The 21678-nt window shown below is 45.5% G+C and overlaps 1 protein-coding gene across 2 annotated transcripts; it reads left to right on the plus strand.

Moving 5' to 3' along the window:
- Positions 1–171: 171 nt before the first annotated feature.
- On the plus strand, positions 172–21101 carry RGS10 (regulator of G protein signaling 10). Of its 2 annotated transcripts, XM_077182820.1 has the most exons (6): positions 197–350; positions 1146–1346; positions 5765–5883; positions 7254–7340; positions 14185–14328; positions 17802–21101. In XM_077182820.1, exons 2-6 carry the CDS (start codon positions 1328–1330, stop codon positions 17946–17948), a joined length of 516 nt encoding a protein of 171 aa, XP_077038935.1. In that variant the 5' UTR covers positions 197–350; positions 1146–1327; the 3' UTR covers positions 17949–21101. The 2 variants fall into 2 exon arrangements, with proteins under 2 accessions (XP_054493679.1, XP_077038935.1); XM_054637704.2 differs by lacking the exon at positions 1146–1346 and having other exon boundaries at positions 172–350.
- Positions 21102–21678: the final 577 nt, after the last annotated feature.

Here is a 21678-nt window from a genome sequence, read left to right on the forward strand (position 1 = left end):
GGAGCAGGAGCCTGGAGCCGGGCACAGTTAGAGGCGGGTTGGATGAGCAGGGTGCGGGCGTACGGCGATCACATCAGCGCTGTGGGAGCGGGGCGGCGTGGCTCGGGCAGGGCAGGGGGAGGCTGAGGAGGGGGCGAATCCCCGGCGCTGCCACGTTGCACGGGAGGTCCCCGGGCTCCGCGGGCTCGGCGGGGCCGGGCAGGTGCGGGGCTGGCGCCGCTCCCCGGGCGGGGCGGGGCGGCCCGGGGCGGGGCAGCGCGGCCGCCCTCGGGCTCGGCAGCGGGGCCGAGCGGCGCCCGGGATGTTCAACCGGGCCGTGAGCCGGCTCAGCAGGAAGCGGCCGCCCTCAGGTAACGGGGACGGGGCAGCGACCCCCGGGCGAGCCCGCGGCCGCTCCCGCCGGGGCAGCGCCGGGCCGGGCTGCGCTGCGCTCCGGGCCGGGTGAAGCGCGGGGCTCACGGCGGTCCCTGGGCCCCGCCGGAGCTCGGGGCCGCGGCCGGGGCTGCTCGGCGGCCGCTCTGCCCTCAGCGAGGCCGCGGGGCCGCGGGGGATGCGCGGCCGGGGCGCTTCCCGCGGAGCAGCGCGGAAGGGGAACTGGGCTCGGCCGGGCTTGTGCCGCCGCAGCCGAGCCTCAGTCGGAACTGCCGCTGTTACCGGGGCCGAGGCTACAGCCCGGGACATCAGAGCGTGCTTGTTCCAACTCCAAATTGACTTTGAGGAGTTTGCCTGTGGAGGGTTCGAGCTGGAATGGGGATTTCCAGGCGGTAATAATGTAGGACAGCGCGGATCCCTCTGTAGACAGGCGCTGTGACGCGGTTGGGTGCTTTGTATCCCCGATGCTCCGAGCCTGTCGATTCCGAGGGGTGATGTCTGACATCTGTCACTGCTGGGACATTTGGGGCAACAGTTGCAATCTCCAAATCCTAGAAAATAACGCTGTGTTTTATGGTGTGCAGGAAGAAGTTGCAATCTTTCTAAGAAAAGCCAAATGAGATCTTTGTCTAGAGTTGTTTGGGTTTTCTGGGTTTTTTTGGGTCGGGTTTTTTTTTTTTTGGGGGGGGGGGGAGGTGGGGAGGGGGTATTTTAAAGGCTGTATGTCTGGTGAACACTTCCAGAGATGCTACAAAAGAGGAACGTCCCTTTAGTTTCCTTCCTTATAGTTAAAAGTGGAATCCAGTAGCCATCTGTTGCTAGAGACAGTCAAAAGAGGATGTTGAAGCTCGTGCTCTGAACACCCCACGCGTGAGAGGACAGCTCTGCTGTAGCAAAAAGGTCTAAAATTCAGCTGCTGCTAGGAAAAAACTGTTGTGCGAGGATTCATCCGCTGATGCTTGGATACATGGAAAGTAAGGGAATTTTCCCTTTTCAGCTGCTTGCTAATGAAGTTTCCCACTGCTTCATACCTTGGATTTATTAATTCCAGACTGGTGATTGTTGCTGGGTAGGCATTCTGGTGACTGTAGGACAAGACAAGGTATTCAGGGTGCTTTTAAAGTAATAATAAAGGCTCATGGCTTGCAGATTTATGATCCAGGTGGATGAGGGGAGGACTGGTCAGAAGTTCTTCAAAAAGAGATGGAAGCAGCTTTTCCTGTTGTACATCCATGCTTAAATGTGGAGTGAGGAATGTGCTGCTTGCATGGTGCTTTTGTCATTGTGAGTGTTTGTGTGGCTGCTGTTTGTTAGGGGGCGTGCAGAAGGGGTGTGTGGGCAGGAGATGGGCAGAACAGGCGGCTGGGAAGGGATGTGATCAGCAGGACTCTGTGAAGGATCTGTGGGTCTGTGCTGCTCGATATGGGGCCACAAAGGCCACGGTATCAACAGCTGGAGAGTGGCAGCAGCCTGGGGAAGGGCTGCAGTGGGCAGTGCTGGATGATCAGCGTGGCTAACTCAATTAGCCGTGTCTGAATCGCTCCGTTTGATGGGTTCCCGCAGGTCTTTGCTCTTGGTGCTTGTCAGAAACAAGGGCCAGGACTGTGAGTTCTGACCTGCAAAGTTGTATGTATTGTGTTGATACCTCCTGGGATTTTAGTCCAAGTTCGTGTTTGGAGGATGCAAATATTTGGCATTTTTTGATAGCACTCTTCAGCTGATAATTATGGCATTCTTAGCGCTGCACTTACCGTTGTGCCGCACACAAAGAACCTTTATCTGCAGCCCGCTGCTGCAGTGCCATTGTGCGATGGGAAGGCAGCTTCTGCGAGCTTTCCCTCTAAAATAATGCTCCAGATAATGCAACTGCCTGAGCATGGAGTGCTCTGAAGAGTGGTGCTGTTAAAAGAAGCACTCAATCATTTGCTGCGTTGGTAGGAGCATCTGGCTGCTCCCCGCACGCCGTGCGAGCCGTGGTGGCTCTGAAGCACATTTCCAACTCAGTGGAAAGTTTGCTTCAGCAGAAACTCTTACAACTGTGTGTGTGCCTCTCTGCTGTGCGTGCCTTGCCGCCTTTCTCTGCCTCTTGCTTCCTAACCCATGCAAAAGGCAGCAGGCTCTGCTCTGAAATTTAATTAGCGTGTGATAATGTAATAAATGAACTGTAATGTAAGAAATGTAGTTGGTTTATTTATCATCTGATGCGTATTCTGTGTGTTGCTTTGACAGAAATATTGGTGGGAGAACTGCCATTTTGTAGTGCCCTTTGTGATGCACAAAATTATCTCCCAGTTTTTAGTAACAGCAAATGTCTGCCTTCCTCATTTAAATGATCATTCAAATGTATGTACATTTGGGTTCTTGTTATTCAATGGGATCAAACTTGCTGTTTCCAAGGCTATATTACTGAACTTTGTCAGCAGATGATTTTAACAGGAGAAAGTTGTCTTTTTATAAATATCAGAGATAAATAGGTGTCAGAAGGATCATTCATGTAACTACACTGCTGTATTTCCTCCTCAAATGAATTTTTTCAGACTCATTAATTTGCACTTCAGTGAAAGTATCATTTTTAAGGTAATTTACTAATAGAGATAGATTTGGGGATCAGCTTCTGGGGTCATTTTTGGGAAAAACCTCTTTCCTGTCTTTAAAAAAATCTGAAAATCGCATATTAAATCTGCTGCATGAAACCAGCATGTGGAGCGGGAAGTTATGATCCTGACTGAAGGGATGTCAGGTCACTTTTGTATTAGAATAAATGCTGGTGATGGCATATTTAATGGGATCTAATAAAAATACCCAGCAGCTTTAATAGCCTCATAAAATTTCAGGGTGTTTCCTACTGTCGTGTGCAGCCTATTTATGTTTGTGTTGAAGGGGAATGTTGATGTTTTGTGGCGGCTGCAGAGGAACGCTGGACATGGGGATTAATGGGGCTCAGCCTGGTGACCCCAGCCTTGGGTGGGCAGTGCTGGGAGCTGTAGGCTGGGCTGAGCTGGGATTGCACCTCTGGTGGCACCCAGAGCTTCCCAGCACCTGAGACACCCCTCAGCCTTTGCTCTGGGGACATCAATGAGGCCAGGGATAAATGGAATAAATGAGGCAAGGGGTAAATGGAAGGGTTGCAATGGACAGACAACCCTTGTCTCTGTACCACAGTATTTTTTGGGTTGTGGGGAGCTGGTTAAGTGAGGAAATAAACTGGGTGACAGTGTTCTGTACATGGCTCAGCAGAATGGACACCAGGACACTCATGTAGGTTCTCCCTTCAGAACCAAATTCTGATTTTGAAGTTAAGGCTGTAGGAGGAAAATACAGGGAAAAGGGGAGTAGAGGGAGTAGGGTTTGGAGGCTGACAAGGAGGAGAGAACATGAATGGAGGGGTAGGGTTGGGCTGTGCTGGGTGGGCTGGAAGTGAGAGGAAAGTGGGGAAAATGATGATCAGGGAGGCTAGAGAATGGCCAGCAGTAAAATGGGAGATCAGTCAAAGCTGCAGAAGAAAAGGAGATTGAGTTATCCTCAGTTTCTGGAAGGACTTATTCTGGCCTTTGCCCACCAGAATTTTTTTTTAGGTTTTCAACAGCCTGGGTCTGCATTGGCTCATTGAAACACCTGCTTTTCTAAGTAACCATTAGTGTCCACTTCAGATTTGGCTGGAAAAGAAACACTGGAAATCAAAGTTGCCCTTTTCTGTTGTGTGGTTTAGCTCAGAGGGGGAATGGCCTGGCTCTGCAACCACCAGCAGCTGCACACCCAGGGCTGCCTTCCCTCTCCCAGGTGAGTGTGAACACAACAGCACATCCCAGCTCCTCACAGGGCTTTGTGCTCTGCTGCAGCACACTCGGCCATTCCCACTCAAATCTCACAGATTTTACTGAGATTACATGCCCAAATACTTTGAGTCAGGTTTCTAAAACAAATTTTTCAAGTGCTAATCAAGAACCACATCCTTTTGCACGAAGGGGGCCAAACTGAGGCGGTGTTAGCTCGCTGTGCTCCTGTCACATGGGGAGGCTGCAGCTGTGGTTTGGAGACAATCCTTAGGCTCTGGCTCCTGATCTTTAAGCTAACAGAGTTTTTAAAACAAAATCGCCTCCCTATCAAGGCAGAAGAGATGTTCATTCATTTAGAGCAGTTGGTGAAACAAGCAGACTCCACAGGTCCCTACCAAGCAAAGCTCAGGAGCCTCTGCTGTCATGCCAATATTCTGTAGGGCTTTAACCTCGGTTTTATTTCCAATTACCAGCTGGAAAGGGCATCTGCTAGTGTGTATTTAAATACAAAAAGATATATTTGTGTATTTCTGCATGGAGAGTTTTTTGAGATACTTAGTGAGGATTAGTTTCATGGTGAAAGAAGTGTTTTTAAAAGCAGAGCTTAAGCAGATCCAGATCCAGATTTCCAGTAAGTTGGTAGGGAGAAATGAAGGGGTTATAAATAGAAGCTCTACTGGTTGCAGTAAGAGTTTTGTGCATCTCTCCAGTGCACAGTGACCTGAAGTGCAGCTCTTATCCTTCTGACTTCCCTCCTGTGTTCCCAGGGCATTTTGTGTGTGAGGAGAGGAGGCTGAGCACTTTATGCCTGTGTTAGAGTTTTTCAGATGAGCAATAGCATTCCTGGAGTTTTTCCAAGTAATGGGTTTTCTGAAGGGTTTTTTGCCATTGCCAGCCTCGAATGAAATGCACTTGTTCCTGGGATAGAGAAAATAGGAATTTTATTCCATATTTCTTGTCTGTGAGAAGGCTGGCAGGCAGATCAGGTGTGGGCACAGTCCAGTACACCTTATAAAAGGAGAATTGCAGGGCTTGGAAACAGTAAAATCACCCTCTTGCCCAAAACCAGGCTGACTCAGCTGGAGTGATGCTCTTCTGCTGGGTGTCTTTCCTCCCATTGGGCTGGATTAATATCTTGGACTGGTTCTCCTGCTGAACAAACCATTATTTTTCTTTGTCTCTGCTTTTACCGAGCATCCAACTCCCAGTGATGATTCTCTTATTAAAAATAAATTTCACATGTGTGACTGGCCAGAAGTTCCTTTAGAGAAGCCAACATTGTTGACAGTGCCAGAGCAAAATATGGACATTGGTGTGGTCATTGTGCTCCCCAGGCAGGAGGTGCCTGGGCCCCTCTAAAGCAGTGACAGTGCCTCCTTGCATGCTCATGAATTATGTGGCTGTAAGGAATCTTTGCCTCCTTACTAGAATTCAAGTGTCTGCATGTGTGTGTGTGTGTTCATTTTCAGTTTTATGTGTTTTTTTAAAATGTGTCTCCTTTAAAGAGAGCAGCTGAAATCAGGAGTGCAGGGGGAAATGGGGGAGACATCCATGTGGCTGATACTTGCCTTTTTCTAAAGAAGATGCTGTTTTGTCCATTTTATTTTTTTTTCCAGAGATAAATGATGGTGAGGGCCACCCAAGCAGCAGCCACCAAGCCTTGAAGGGAACCTCGAAATGGGCCACGTCACTGGAGAACCTCCTCGAGGACCCGGAGGGAGTCAAACGCTTTAGGGTCGATATATTAAATATGGATAAAGCAAAATTCAGGGTTTAAAGCAGAGTGAGCCTCAGCATGAAGGGGTGCAGCTGTGCCAGCGCTGTGAGCAGAGGCACACATCCCTCTAGAGCTGGAGCTGTGCCCCTGGCAGAGCTTCTGAGGTGCCTCCTTTTGCCCCCTGCCACTGCAGCCTGGGCTCAAAAGGCACTGGCAAGGCTTTTGGCTGCACCCTCCTAATGGGACCTGTCCTCTCTTGCAAGGATTAACAAGTTGGATAAACTGCAGTCCCTGGGCCACTGATGCCTCCTGCCAGGCATTATTGGTCACTGAGATCCTGGGCTCTCACTTCTCACCCGTTGTCCTTAAGCCATGGGTTCCCAGGAGCAATCTGATGACTCTGTGGCTCTTGCTCTGTGTTTAGCAGCTCTACTGAAAATATTCCCTTTCAGTTTACTACAAAGTGTGGGCTGGTGCAGCTCAAAATGGCTTGAAGTTTAATTAGGTGAGGGTGGTGAGTTGGTGTTTCAAGGCCTTCTTGCCATGTTAGATGTAAGAATAGGAACTGCCTACTTCAAAGTGCTTTTGCCATACTGTACTGATAAAACGCACTGGGATAAAATGGTTTCCTGCCAGACTGGTTTGAAAAAGTGAGGTAAACAAGAATAACAAAATCCTGATTTTAAATTCTTAAAAAAAAGTAATCTTGGTGCCGTTTAATTCCTGGTATTACTTAGTCTCTATTTTCTAACACTTGAAAGAGAAAACTGATGATCTCAGAGCTATAAAAGTTTCAGTCATTATATTTCATAAATAAATTTAATGTACATTTTCTCCCCTCCCTCACTTTTGGAGGAATGTGCTGTGTTTAAACAGCACAGTGAGCACAGCTACATCCTCTGCTTCAGTTTGTTTAAGTGAATTTATTGCCACTGATGATCCCCTTTAGAAATACTGTTATTTGTAGAGATTTTACTCATTACAAGAGTCAGAAATGTGCTGCATGAGAATCCCAAGTGATTTGTGACTCTCATTAAAATGGTTCATTTTACTCACCTGGGAATGAATTAATCTCTTTTTGGATTTCCCTTTGAGCAGTGGCTGTAAAAGTGCTCGAGTTATTTAAGGGAGGCTGAAGAAGCTGTTCCTGTTAGTTACTGATATGGTCTGAGATTAGATGGAGCCCATCCTCCTCCTGGAATGTGCTTTCAAAGAGCAGAATATCACAGTGTTCCATAGCAGCCCTGCAGATGCACAAATGCTTCTGTCACACTGGGCTGGGCAAACCCATGGTAAAGTTAATTGTAGGCAGCTTCTGGTGCTAACAGGGAAAAACAGCTGAGAAATTGGATCCTGACCTTTGTGGTTTTGTTTTTTCTCTTTCCTAGGAATTTTTAAAGAAAGAATTTAGTGAAGAAAACGTTTTGTTCTGGTTAGCATGTGAAGAATTTAAGAAAACACAGGGAAAAAAGCAGGTATGTTTCCTAAATAAATTCTGCTTGTCAACAAAGTTTACTTAGCAGAGCTGGAGCTAAAACATCTCTGTTGCATAATGTGCTTTGCATGAATGCAAATAAATATATTTGAAGGAATTGCATAAAATCATCCTGGTGGAATTTTTTGGAAACAAAGCCATTTCTATTTCAAATCAAAACAAATTGCTGAAATTGTCAAGTTTCCCATGTTTTGAAAACTGAACTTTTTGTAGTTTCTAGGGAGTAGCAAAAGTTGTATTAATTCAGTAATGTTGCATCATCTTGTTTGCAAATATAAAGATATTTCATTGAGAACTTTTTTCGAGCACAGCAGCTATTAGCTGGAAATTTACACCAGTGTGCTATCTTAGTGCAACATAAAAATAACAAATGGCCCCAACAAAAATATTTTACAGCACCAAAATGAAACATTTTGCCTTATCAAATTGCAAGTTACAAAACATAAGGGGTCTGTTTAAACTTTTTTACTTAAATATTTATCCAAATTGGTGTATATCTGCAGAGTCTTTTCATTTTGATGACAGCTCTACCTTTCTAGTAGGAATTATTCTATTGGAAAATTTTTCAACCAGGCACCTTCAGTAAGTTTTTTTCCCACTGCTTGGATCCTGGCTTACATTTAGATCCACCAGGAGCACAGGATCCACTTTCACATTTAGACTTTGAAGCCCATAGAGTCAGGCCTAAAATATGTACCATGTTTTGTTTGCTCGTTTCTCAAAATGTTTTTTGTGCCGCTTTTTTTGTTTGTTTTGTTGTTTTCTTGAGAAATTTCAAATTTTTCTGCTCTTTAAGAGCTCATTCTGTGAGTGTGAAATTAAAGAGTATCAAAACTCCGAGTATCTTTGTCCTTGAGAGTCAGACTCCTAAAGCTCTTTTTTTTTTGAAATCCCACTTTTATGCTTTTTTACCTGAGTGTAGCTCTTGTTGCCAAAGGGCACATTTGGCACCATGAAGAGGTGAGAGTGGGAAAATGCCCTTAGACCTCTTCCAAGTGAATCACAGAAATGACTGGGCTGGAAAAGGCCTTCAACACCATGGAGTCCAACCCAGCCCCAACAGCTCAACTCAACCCTGGCACCCAGTGCCACATCCAGGCTTTGTCAAACACACCCAGGGATGGGGACTCCAGCACCTCCCTGGGCAGCCATTCCAGAGCTTTATCACCCTTTCTGTGAAAAACTTTTTCCTGCTATCCAGCCTGTATTTCCCTTGAGGCTGAGTGCTCTGGTTGTGCCAGTGCTGCTGGAGACAGAGCCCAGCCCCAGCTGAGCACAGGCACCTTTCAGGAGCTGTGAGAGTGATGAGGGCAGCCCTGAGTCTCCTTTCCTGCAGGCTGAGCACCCCCAGCTCCCTCAGGGCTCCTCACAGGGTTTGTGTTCCCAGCCCCTCTGGATGTGCTCAGTGTCCCAGGGTCCTTCCCAGGCTGAGGGCCCAGGGCTGGGCTCAGCACTCCAGGTGTGCCCCCAGCAGTGCCCAGGGCAGGGCACAGTGACCTCCCTGCTCCTCTGGCCACACCATTCCTGACCCAGGCCAGAGCCTTTGGCCTCCTTGGCCCCAGGGCACTGCTGGCTCCTGTCCATCTGTCTGTCCATCAGAGCCCCAGGTCCCTTTGTGCCTGGGCACTGTCCAGCCACACCATCCCAGCCCAGAGCACTGCAGGGGTTATTGTGGCCAAAACTGGCAGGACTGGGCCCTTGGATTTATCAAACTTCATCCTGTTGGACTCTGCCCATCCATCCAACCCTTCCAGGGCTCCCTGCAGAGCCCTCCTGCCTTCCAACAGATGGACACAGCTCCCAGCTCAGTGTCATCTTCAAAGTTCCTAATGAAATTCATTTATTTTATTTCTTTTATTCATGAAATTTACTGATGAGAGACTCAATCCCCCCATCCATGTCACCAATAAAGATATTGAACAGAGCTGGCCCCAGCACAGAGCCCTGAGGGACACCCCTGGTGCCTGGCCCCAGCTGGATGCAGCACCATCCCCACCCCTCTCTGTCCCATCCAGGCAGATGGGAGCCCAGCACAGAGTGCTCCTGTCCCAGCCCTGGGCTGCAGCTTTCCCAGGAGTGTGCTGTGGGATTGGATGTGCTTGGAGGAACATCAGGAATGCCCAGGAACAGGAATCAGATAGGAGAGATGGGCTAGGAGAGGTGCTAAGAAGTGCAGGTGTAAGAGGGCTGTGTCCAGACTGCAGATTCCTCTCTTAAGGTCAGTCAAATATTGTCAGCTTAAACAGTTTCCCAGCAGATTTTCAACAACAAAAAATTTCCCTGTCTTTTCAAACAATGTATTTTGGGTAGGGGAGTCTACTTTCTGTAAATATCCTGTGTTTTGCACTGAAAGAAAATTCCCCTCAAAACAATTTTGCTGGGTTTAGCTGTGAGTATTTTTTTGGGTGTTGATAAATCCATAAAAATACAACAAAACTATTTTTTTGCAAGAAGAGGAAAATGTTTAATTTGTCTGTGAACTTTGTGACATTTAGTAATTCCAATTTTGTGTATTCAGCTGCTTCCCTCTCTCATTAAGGTCCAGGAATACAGAAAGTCTTGAGGAAAGAACAACCAGTCAGTCAACTTTTCTGTAAGGTCCCACGCTTTCAGTGGGATAATAATCATATTTTCCCTTGCTAAATAATTTCCATATTTCTAGCTGATTTAGGATTGCTAATTTAGGATGCCAGTAGAGAAAATGTTAAAGTGATGTACAGGGATAGGAACTTGGTGAATCCTTCAATGACTTGCCAAATGAATGGACAGGGATTTAACTAGGTTCTATTTAGGTTAATTATCCAGTACCAGTCATTCCATAGTGTGGTCAGCCTGGAGTCTGGGGTTGCCCAAATTATTATAACTAAAGCCTGAATAAATGTGCTTTAGAGTGACACAGACTTACAGTAAATTTTTGTAGCTACTGCTTATGGTTGGCTTTGTTTAGATAATTTACAAAGCTAAGAAAAGCTCTAAAAATAGAAATCTTTCCAGTGTTTATGGTAGCATGAAGCGTGGATTTTTCTTCTGGAAGTGACTCTTGCAGAAGTCCCTTTTCATCTCTCCATTGTGCACACAGCATTCTAAAACAGTCTTTGAGTTGTTTTGCAGCTCACTTCGCCTTAAAACTGTTTTCCCACAGAGATGAGCTCGCAGGCACTGAGGCTCCTGGTCAGATGAAGCTGATATCAATTGAACCCAGACTGGAGGCAGTCCAGGGGAGGCCAGGAGATGCTCCAAGGGCTGAAGCAGCTCTGCTCCTCTGCTCTGGAGCCAGCCTGGGACAGCTGGGGGTGGGCAAGAGGAGGCTCCAGGGAGACTTTCCAGGGCCTAAAGGGGCTTGAGGAGAGCTGGAGTGGGACTTTGGACACAGGAATGGAGTGACAGGACAGGGGAATGGCTTCAAACTGACATAGGGCAAGTTTAGATGAGGTACAAGGAGGAAATTCTTTAATGTGAGGATGGTGACACACTGGAACTGGTTTCCCAGAGGGGTGATCAGTGCCCCATCCTTGGAAATGTTCAGTGCTAGGCTGGATGGGGCTCTGAGCAATCTGATCTAGTTGGGGATGTCCCCTGTCCCTGCAGGAGGCTGGAAGTAACTGAGTAATTTCAAAAAGTAATTTCAAACTTACTTTATTTCAAAATTACTTTAAAGTTATTTCAAACCCAAACCATTCCATGATTCTATGAATGGGATTTCCCCCCCTATTTTTAAAGGTTGAGATAAACTTTTCATCACTGGAGGTGAGAGCTCTGGCCTGGGGTTCTGCTTGGTCAGTCTAAGCTTTTCCAAAGGTCAGCACATGAGCAGTGGGTTAAGCATGCCTTGTGCCAGGGATATTTCTTGTTATCCTTTCTGTGCCAGCCTGGGCAGTGTCTGGGTTTGTACAGGCTGCTGCTCCATCAGAGGGGATGAGTCAGGGAGCAGGGGAGATCTTTGGCAGCTGCAGAGTCCATTGCTGCTCTAGGCAGGTTTAAGGTGGGTTCTGCTCCCCTTTTTCTAACAGGAAGGTACAAAGTTCCCCCTCAGCTCAGGACACATCTCTGTAACTCAAAAAAAAAAAAAAAAGGGATATTCCTTTAAAATTGTAGTTAAAATACAGATTTAATGTTTGGTGAAGCTTGAGAAAGCAAAAGTCCACTCATAGCAGTGAGTTCTGCTGCCACCCTTGTGTTAGGGCATGAATTTAATTACTGAAATGGGAGTGGTGAGGATAAGGGAATAAAATTTAACTTTAAATATTTTGTTTGAGTTAGTCATATGTTGTTGCATTTGTGACTGTTAATGAAATAAACAACATGTCAGTCGTGCTGCTTCCCAGGGTTTAAATGTTTCTCCTCTTGCAGCCCAGCTTCAAAAATAAATTACAGATTGTAATAAATGCTTCCAACAACAGGGAATATTTTCAGCTATTGCTAAAACCCACCAAAATGTCCATGTTGAAGTTCTGTGTAGTGAATGATTCCAGAACAAAGTCCTGTACATTCAGGGGTTTCTCCTGTTGCTTCCCATGTGGAATGCAGCAAGGGTTTAGCAGGGCTGGGTGATGCTGCACAGCTGCAGAGTGCTGGAGCCTGGTCTGGTGAGCATCTGGGGCTCCCTTCACCTCGTTTGGGAGCCACACATGCTTGGGAGCTGAGCTTGACCTCAGGAAAGGAAGTGGGGAGGAATATTGGATGCACTGGAAATAGCGAGGGGGGTGCTCTAGGCAGAGCTTCATGCTCCAAATGGGAATCTGGCAGGGACACTGGGGAGAGCACACAGATGGAACTGGGGACTGCCAGCAATCCTTTAATAACCACCTGTGAACAAGAGCCCAGTTTGAGAGTTGCTCCAGTTCCAGAGTCCCCTGAGCTGAGGCTGCAGTTTCAGGCTGCTGCAGAGCAGAGAATGTCACCGAGTGAACAGGGACAATCTCTGCCTCCTCCACCTGAACCTGGCTCTGCCTGAGTGACATTTGGGGGGTGTATGAGCACACTGCCAGCTTTAACTGTTCTTTCTTTTTAAAGCAAATTATAAGCTGTAGTTAATCAGCTGCTGTGCTGCTGAAGCACAGAGCAGTTCTATTTGCAGCAGAACCTGTAACCTTCAGCTGAGCATTTCCAAATTTCCCCACTGCTGTAAAGCCAGGTCCTCTGTGTCTCTGCAATGGCCTCCTCTCCCTGCCACAGCTCTTTCACTTCCTTTCTTTGTTATTCTTCCTCACAAAATCCAAAGAGCCTCCCTGTTTGAGCAGCCTCCCACACAGTCCTGTTGTTCCTCTCCATGCTCTTTAAACTTCCTCACAGTTACTTCTAGTTTTGTGTTCCCTCTCAAGCCTCCCTCTGCTCTTTCTCTGTAGTGCCCAGCTTGCCCCTGTGGCCTTGGGCAAGGAGCTACATCTGCCTTGATTAGCCAGCAGCAAAGAACATCCTGGCAGTTCAAGCAGAGCAGAGAACTTCTGACTGCAGCTTTTCCTTTGGTGCTTGTGCTGCTTTCCCTCTCCTTTCCTTTTCTCCTGCTGATTTTCCATTGACTCAGCAGGAGGGTAATTTTTTTCTCAGTCCTTTGCCCCTCTCTCAATACTGTTGAGCTTGGACAGCAGGTTCAGAAGTAATTTGTGTGGGACTGGCAATACAATTGCTCATGCAATAATAGCTGGAGGCCCCTTTGCTGTGCCCTCATTAGGACATTAACTTTGCCACTTGTAGCAGCCACACCTTGGATCCCTTAATTGGTCGTTTAGAACAGAAGTGGCTGACCCAGTCCTCCCTGAGCTGAAACAAGTTGGAAACTGTTAAAAGCAGTTTATTGTGACCTAGTACACTTGACACGTAATGTTCTACCCACCAGATGAATAAAGAGTTTTAAAAAGGAATTCTAGAGCATGGGTGTCCCCTTCAGCAGTGAGAGAGCCCCAACTCTTTAGGCCTCCTGAATGCTCAAGCACATGCAGCTTTTCTTCTAATTACCCCTGAGTGTAAATGTGCCTCAGCTGTAAAACATGGAAGTAATTCTGAGACTCCTTCATGGGCAGGATTTAAATGCTTCCTTCTTCAAGCCCCATCCCCATCAAAGGCACATCCCTTTAGCTGCTGTGGAGCTGTGGTTGCTCATCAGGGGTACCCTGGGGACCCTGGTGAGTGCCCAGGGCTCAGATGGCCCAGAGCAGCTGCTGCTGCTGGCTCTCAGCATGCAGAATTCACATTGCAGCAGGGGCTGGGCTCTTGCCTGGTTTGGTTCTCTTCTCCCTCTCTGGCTTCCTCTCATCCAACCATCTGTTAAGGGGCCTTTCCTTGAACTTCAGGGGATTGTGGCCACTCACTGCTTTGAAGATGCTGGTGCGGTCAAGATGTTGTTGCTGTTACTGGTTAGACAAGGGAAGAGCTCTGAAATAGGGCAAATGCCAGCAAACAGCTTTAGGCAGGTCAGGCCCTTATTTATCAACTCTCAGAGGCTATTGAGAGTCTTATCTTTGCCAATTAGCCAAGCTGTTGGTGTTTTCTTAATTTGTTTTCCTCACTCTATTTTCCCTTGTAGCCAGTTCCTGGTTTTTCTGCCTCTGGGTTTCTTGCCCATACTGATGACCTGTTAGGAAAACCATTTGTCTCAAAAGCAAAGACAAGGTGTAGCTGATGATGCTGAGCAGTTTTACAGTGGCTGCTGAGATTCAAGCATCCCAACCTGCTGAATTCTGGCAGCTTTCACTGATCCCAGTGTAGCTTTTGGCCTGCAGGGGTGTTCCTCTTCCAGTACAAATGAGCATAACACAAGTGAGATAAACCTGATGCAGAGAACATTCCCACAGCAAATAACTCTTTAAATAAATGTCCTTTTGCAGATGCAGGAAAAAGCTAAAGAGATTTACATGACTTTCCTGTCCAGCAAAGCTTCCTCCCAGGTCAATGTTGAAGGGCAGTCCCGTCTGAGCGAGACCATCCTGGAGACTCCTCACCCTCTCATGTTCCAGAAGCTCCAGGACCAGGTACAGTTATTTATTTCAGTAACACAGTTTCATTCATTTTTGTCTGGTTTTAGTGAGCTCTGCTTTCTAGCCATGATTGAACAGGTAAGCACAGAGCTGGGTTGTCAGGTTGGGGATATTAATGCAGCTGCTCTGAGATATTCCAGGTTCTTGGCCCCATCTCACTACGACCAATTAATTAAGAGACTCAATAAAATCATTCTAATTCCAGCTCAGGGCTTTCCTGGATAACTGGCTGGAGTTTTCTCCAGGGTTCCTGCGTGGGTAGCTTGAGAATCACCCTGACTAGCTCAGTGCCTTTGTTTTCCTGTGTATTCACTTGCTCTGAGTCATTGCTGATGTTTGTTTCTGTAGTTGCCCCTGGTTTCCTTGAGAGCTCAAATTTCTTCATTTTACTTTGCTTTGGTATTTATCTTGATATGAATGTAGCCCAGTTTTCTGAAAACCCTCCTCTTTGTGCAACATGCAAGACTTGGAGGAATTGGTTTCTGCTTTGCCTTTCTCTAAAGAACCTGGGAGGTCTGGTAGAAATTAAAAATTTTGCAGGCATGTCTTTAGGTGGTAAATTTTCTTGATATTCAGCTGATTTCAAAGCATAAGTTATGAAGTGAGTCATTCTTATCTGCAGCTTTCCAGCACTTGCAGTACTATTTTTAATTCCTGTACCATCCTCAGGACTACCTGTATTTTCCATTTGGCTCTTTCCTTTTGTGGAGAAACAGCTCAGTGATTTAAACAGTGTTTTCAGCCCATTTCAATCAGGTGTTGAATACCCTGGCTAGGGCACTTGGAGGGGTCTGAGGAGCAAAGGTTCTGCTGTTTTTCAGGCAGATTCCAAGACATTAGCAGTGGAAATACCTGAAATCCTATTTCAATGTGAAGAAAAAGAGTTTTTAATGGAAAAAGTTCTGACCTGGGTAAAGGGAAGGACATGTTCTGGTAGATCTAAGCACTACAGTTCAGGGTGAGTGGAGTTGGAGAGAGTGCTGGAGTTAAAATATTTGCTATTTTATAAATGACATGCACATGGAGAGCCAAGGATCAGTAATACCTGAACTGGAAACATACTGGGCTAGTGATAGAGGAATCCCTCCAGTGTGGGAAGAAAATCTGTGAGCTTTTAAAAACACATGCAGAGCATTTATGGGTCATTGCAAGTTTCCAGTGCTTGAAGCTACTGTTTATTGCTGTTAGATAATGGCTCAGAAGAGTTATGGTCTTCTCCAGTTTTCAATCCTTATAAAGTTATGGGAGTGGTGTAATTTGCTCTCTGAAGAGCAGGAGTTGAGCACTGCTGGCACTGTGGGTCTGGAGGAGAAAAAGGCAGAGCTGGAAGGCCACAGCCTGGGGTACAGCAGTGCTGGTAACAGGAGCTTCATTCTGCAGAGAGCTCCTGGTTTAACTGGGGACACTGCTGGGGTTGGCTGCTGCCCCCAGAGAGCTCCTGGTTTAACTGGGGACGCTGCTGGGGTGTGCTGCTGCTCCTGGTTTAACTGGGGACACTGCTGGGGTGTGCTGCTGCCCCCAGAGAGCTCCTGGTTTAACTGGGGACACTGCTGGGGTTGGCTGCTGCCCATGGGGTGCCCCCGGGCCATTTGTTTGTGCTGGATGGAGTGGGGTGAGAGTGGCTCACAGGAACCCACGTGCTCCAGGATGCCTGTGGGGTAAATGTTCCTGCTCCACAAAGGCAGGGAGGGGGAAAAGAGGGTTCTGCTTTGGCACATGATTGTGAACTCTGCTCTGTGTATTTGGCTGGCCAGAACTGCAGAAGATCTTCACCTTCAATGCTCTTTCTCTCTGGGAGATGCTTCAAGTGATACCAGGAACAAGAGGGATCTAAGTTCTTATTTTTTTTTCCCCTTGAGCTGGTTGGATAAATTTAATTATATTGTAGTTAGCCAGTGCCAGGAGGCATAATTTGACTTTGCTTAACTCAGGAAGAGTTCAGACCCTGAAGATCAGGCTCTACACAGAGTGGGTGTTTTGGGATTTTTTTCACATTCCAATATGTATCTTAAAGAATAATATTTCCACAGTTTTAGACAATAGCTTAAATATTTAAATATGTAAACAAACACTGGTTAGTAAAATCCAGTAAATTACTGGTTAGTAATTTACTTGTAAGGGAGCTATTTCAGCAAATGCACGGACAAGAACAGTCAGATTTTAGGTGTTTGCCTGCATCTGTCCAGGTTCCTTGAGGATGTGAAATGAAAAAGCATTTTGAGATTGTTTTTTTTACTCCTAGCAAAGAGTTGTGTTAGCTGATTGTACTATCAGTTAGAAGTGAGGCCTGTAAAGGTAAAGCTGAGTTATCCACACATGGAGTAGCCACATCTGCAGGTGAGAACCCAGGAATTTGTCTTGGAAATTCAGTTATTCTGAGTATCAAAAAAAATAAAAAAAATCTGTCCTGAACCATGACTCAGAGAGGCTCCACCAGTGAAATAATAGACTGAGGGTGAGGCTGGCTTTGGTTTTGCCTCAATTACAGTTTTGAAGTTTACTTTTTTCCCTTCCCCTCTGTTTCAACACCAAGCAAAATATAGTCCTGACCTTGACACCTGAACAGATTCTAGGCTCCTCTCCCATCCCTTTTGTTTTCAGAAAACTCCAAAAGAGTTGTAGGTTTGGTTTTTTTGTCTGCAGGATATTGGGTATAAATAGAAGAGCAGAAGTGATGCTGAGGGATGAGCCTGAACTCAAGCCCTGGGAGTGAAAAGCTGTACTTGAGGCTGACTTTGTGTTTCCATGCTGGCTGTGAGAAGCTCTTGGCCTGGTGAAAATTGTGTTTACACAAATTTAATCCACCAGCAATTTAAACCCACATTTTAACTGGCAAAGCACATCTGTACCAGGTCAGCTCTTTGTGGCAGGTTCCTGCAACATTTCTCATCTGGCCTGAGACCACTCTTGGCATTTTGTCTAACAAGGGTGGGAAGATTGGTGAAGGTTTAAGGAATATTGGCTAAACCAGCTGTTTCAGTGTTTGTGTAAATTACTCAGAGGCTTCCCTTAGTTATCCAGTGCTCTGCATGAGTTACTCTGCAGCACTCAGGAGTCACTGCAGCAGAAAGGTGCACAGAGGGCACCCCTCTCTCCTTCTTCAGAGCTCTGCTTTGTCCCTCTGAGTGCCTTCCAGACACCTGCAGGGGGATCTGAGCATCTCCTCCCTGCCCCAGGCATGGCACCTCTCACCTTCAGTGTCAGGTGTGCAAAGTTGGCTATTGTGAAAAGTGTACTTTGATTTTTAAACTAATGTGGATGTTACAGCCAGGCAGTGACCATGGAACCAGCATTGTTTGCTACAGGCTGCCCCTTGGAGAGCTGCAAGTGTATTTTTTTTTAAATGTAATGCTCTAGTACAGACAGAACATTGTGCAGACAGTACATTGGAATTAAAGCATCCTTCTCATTGAAAATCTCATTTTACTGAGCTCATTTGCTGTGTATTCTTTCCCCTCTCTTCCCAGATATTCAACCTCATGAAGTATGACAGCTACAGCCGCTTCCTGAAGTCAGACATCTTCCTAAACCAGAAGAAGAGTGAGGAGCAAGAGGAGAACTCCCCAGAGGCTCAGACTGCAGCTAAAAGAGCATCCAGAATTTACAACACATGAGACACAATGGATCTCCTCAGGAGAGGCCATACAATAAGGAAATTACACTCAGGAACAGTCTAGGTTCATAGCAGTTGCATTTAGCTCAGAACCTTTTTAGGAGATACTTACCTTCTTAATTGCTTGAATGACTAATTGTTTTTGCATGATAGCTATTAACCAGGCACCCATGGAAGGACTGTTCCCCAGCTAAAAGGCTGAGGTATTCCTCCCTAGCATGAATTGCCTTTCATACTTCACAAGTTAAAATGCTTTAAAGTCTTTTATTTTCCTTTGTGAGGCATCTTGGTGATGAGAAACGGGAGATAGCGTGGTTGGGTTTTTATTTTTTGCCTTGTAATTTTTATTTGGGACTAGCTTTTACATCCTGAACTGCTGGGAGAAGCAGCTGAGGAGAACATTTCACATTAGTTTGTGGGTGAGTCATTCACAGCAAATTTAATCATAAAGGGACAGCATCTTTCAGGGTTAAGCTCAGTAGAATCCAATCCCTTCCTGTGTGACTTTGTTCTTTCAGGGTGATGTCTGTTTTGCTTTGCCTTTATTGCTGAATCAAAACACTTCCCCAGTCATGATTTTCATTTTTGTATCTCCTAAATTTCCCCTTTTTTTTTTTTTGCTGTAGACAATCACCTTCTTCAGAGGATGGGGTAACCTCTACTCCCTTGGGCACAAGGGCTCTAAAAGAGGCAGAATCTCTGAAGAGCTCCTAACTGCCATTAGGAAATGTGACAGCAAATGAGTAAATCTCCCTCTCAGGGCACACTGGTCTCAGCAAAGCCTGGCTTTGTCCCTCATACCAGTGTGACATCAGGTGCTGCTATCAGGAAGCATCTGGTCTCTCCCAGGTCTCCTGACCAGTCCTGCTCTGGGCACCAGCAGTGCTTTGGCCAAGGACCAACACACCAAATCTGCTTTTGTTTTACTTTTTTTTTTTTTTTTCCTGCTAAAATCACCCTGCAGAACTTTTTTTGCCCCACTCAAATATTTCAGGGTTTCCTAATTGTGATTTTGGAGAGCTGCAGTGGAACAGGGAGTTGGGTTTGGGGTTCACCCACTCAGATCAAGCTCAAGAGCAAGGGGAGTTTATTTCTGCCCTGTGCAATCAAAGGTTGGTGGAAAAAGACCAATTCCCATTCCCAATGAACATTCCATGCTGTCCTGGGAATGTGTCAGCACTGCAAAGCACATTTTGGCATAGAGGTTTTCGTGTGTTCATGTATTTTTTTATTAATTCACTGCAGTTGTTACTAAATTGCAGTTTAAGCTGGGAAAGTGTATTAGCTACTTGCTCTATTTACAAGCTTCTCAGCTGTAGTCTGGCTGTTTCCCACTCTCTCATTATTTACTCTTCCATTTTTTGCACTGCTTGTCTTGAACTTTTGTTTATGTGCTGGCTAATCTAAATGCACAGTTGGCTTTTGAACATTTTGTACTTATTTTTTTTTTTGTCAGAAAGGCCAGATATGTTTCATACATTGCTGTCACAATCAATGTTTAAAAATCTAAGTCTAGTTTGTAATTTTTGAGAATGCAGATTCACTTGGTAGACTTGAGTATTTCTTTTAACTCTGAGCCACTCTTGCAGGTATTGTGTAAAGAAAATTGTTTCCATGGGCTTTTCCCTAGTTAAAAGTGGGGATGGAAGTTCTGATTCTTCCCCTAGAGCTTCGTGCCCTGTTCATTTTTAGGAAATCAAAAGAAGAGGTCAGTGCCTCCATAATATGCATGTTGTAAGGTGTAATTCTTATGCACTGAGTTAATGTTCTTTTTATGCTCTTGAAAGATTTAATGGTGAAGTCTCATTACTTCAGGCACTTTCAGTGGTATTTGACCTCATGCTTAAGCTGTATTTCAATGTTTTACTGAATAAGAATGAACTAAACATGTGCATGATTTTATTTTTTTTCCCCTCTGCTGGGGCCTTGGAAATGGGACCATCCAGTTCTGGACTTGCCAACTATTTGTAATCTCAGGATTGCCTCTTTTGAAAATCCACTGTAAAAACAGAACTCCTAATGCCTGCCACAGCAGAGGACAGAACTTCTGATAGCATTGAAGCCCTTGGGAGTGGGCAGCTCAACCAGTTTAGGACTAGGGATTTGTATTCTCCCAGTGTTTGCTGTATTAATCTTAGTGATACTGAAAAATTCAGCATGGGGACGTTCATGGGAAAGATGCAGAACGAGCTCTTACCACATTCATCACATGGATGCACAGTAGATTCATTTTTAATCATATTGATTTTAAAAATGCATGAGCAAGGCAGGAGAGTCTTTGACTGTCATGTTTTAAAAGGGTAATAATAGAAAACAAAACCAGGAGCCTTCTGAACAAAGGTGGGGTGTTAAAGAGAGACAATAAGTTTGTAGCTGCTTATGAACAACATTTCCTTGGCAATATGTTCCCTTTCAGGTTCTGTCTTTGCTTGCTCAGAGCAAATGCCCCACAGGAGTAGACACAAAGGTGCTTTACACTACCCCAGGATGAAAGCTACTGAAATGGAAATGGATCTTTTAGCAGCATCTCTAAATCCTATCATGTTTATTTCAATACCTATTATGTTTCTAACCTAAGGTACCTTAACCCAGAAAATTCTTCATCTTTGAGTTGCTCTTTTACCTCAGAGGTAAAAAGTTGATTGCACCATTCTTGTTGTGGTGCCTGGGTTTGTTTGATTTCTCTACAACACCCACGAATAGACTTGCAATGTGCAGAAAGCAAAGATGTTTTTCCTATTCATTAGATTATCTGTATTTTTCACTAAAAGGGCAATCAAATTAAACCCATGCAAGCAGATGTCTGTAATTGCAATTTGTGTATATGTGGGGAAAATTGGTATTACTACAACCTTGCTCCACGTGGCACAGAACAAATCCCACAGACAGAAAAAGAACTGTTTCCCTGGGAGTAAATCCTTATTCCAGGAACTGTAAATATTGCATCCAACCTCAGGCTGTAAGTGGGTGCTCAGAGTTGCTTCATGTAGAGATTAAAGATAGGATCTACTCCCTCTCATAGAACTTACACTGAAGGTATGAGCGCACAAAACAAGCAAGAGAAGTTTCATGCCTGATTGCATGCCTTAAACTCTACCCTATTTTGTGTTTCTCAGCTAAAAAAAAATAAAAAATATTCTACAAATACACCAAATCTACGTGCTGACAGGTGTTTTATGTTCTGAGCAGAGTTTGGGTTGAGATGGCTTCATGTCCCATGATGTTCCCATGTTCAGCTCTCACAGTTTACACTCTGCCCTCGTGTGTGGGGTTTTTTTCTTGGAAGAAGGAGCTCACTTCTGCCTGGGCTCTGAACAAATTGCAGTGAGTCAGGGGAAGGTGGACAAGGGAAGATGCTTCTTGTGCCTGCTCCATCTCCATTTCTTTTGTTCCTGCTGCGTTTCTTTCATTGCACTGGTGTGGAGAAAGAGAGTTTGAAAAATCAGAGTGGGGGGGAGAGAAAAAGATTTTAGTGTTCCTGTCTGGATAGCGGTTTGGAATGTGCTTGGTTTTTTACTGACAATTCAGACATTTTAAGTGGGCTAAAAACTATTTATGTCGGTGATGCAGAGAGGTCCTGTATAACTGTGTGACTGATCCAAAGATGAAAAGTGGTATAAACTCCCTTTTATAAATTGTTTATAACTCTTTTCATCCTAAAGCAGGGCAGCAAGCCCTACAAAGGGATGCATTTTTTGGCCCAATGTCCCCCCTGACAAACCAGAAGCCCT

Source organism: Agelaius phoeniceus, chromosome 9 (assembly GCF_051311805.1).
Source record: "Agelaius phoeniceus isolate bAgePho1 chromosome 9, bAgePho1.hap1, whole genome shotgun sequence".
Classification (NCBI taxonomy): Eukaryota; Metazoa; Chordata; class Aves; order Passeriformes; family Icteridae; genus Agelaius; species Agelaius phoeniceus.

Coding starts and splice junctions, on each gene's coding strand:
- RGS10 (XM_054637704.2), top strand. CDS start 302: ATGTTCAACCGGGCCGTGAGCCGGCTCAGCAGGAAGCGGCCGCCCTCA. Junction 351..5,764: donor CAGGAAGCGGCCGCCCTCAG/GTAACGGGGACG, acceptor TTTTTTTTCCAG/AGATAAATGATGGTGAGGGC. Junction 7,341..14,184: donor AAACACAGGGAAAAAAGCAG/GTATGTTTCCTA, acceptor GTCCTTTTGCAG/ATGCAGGAAAAAGCTAAAGA.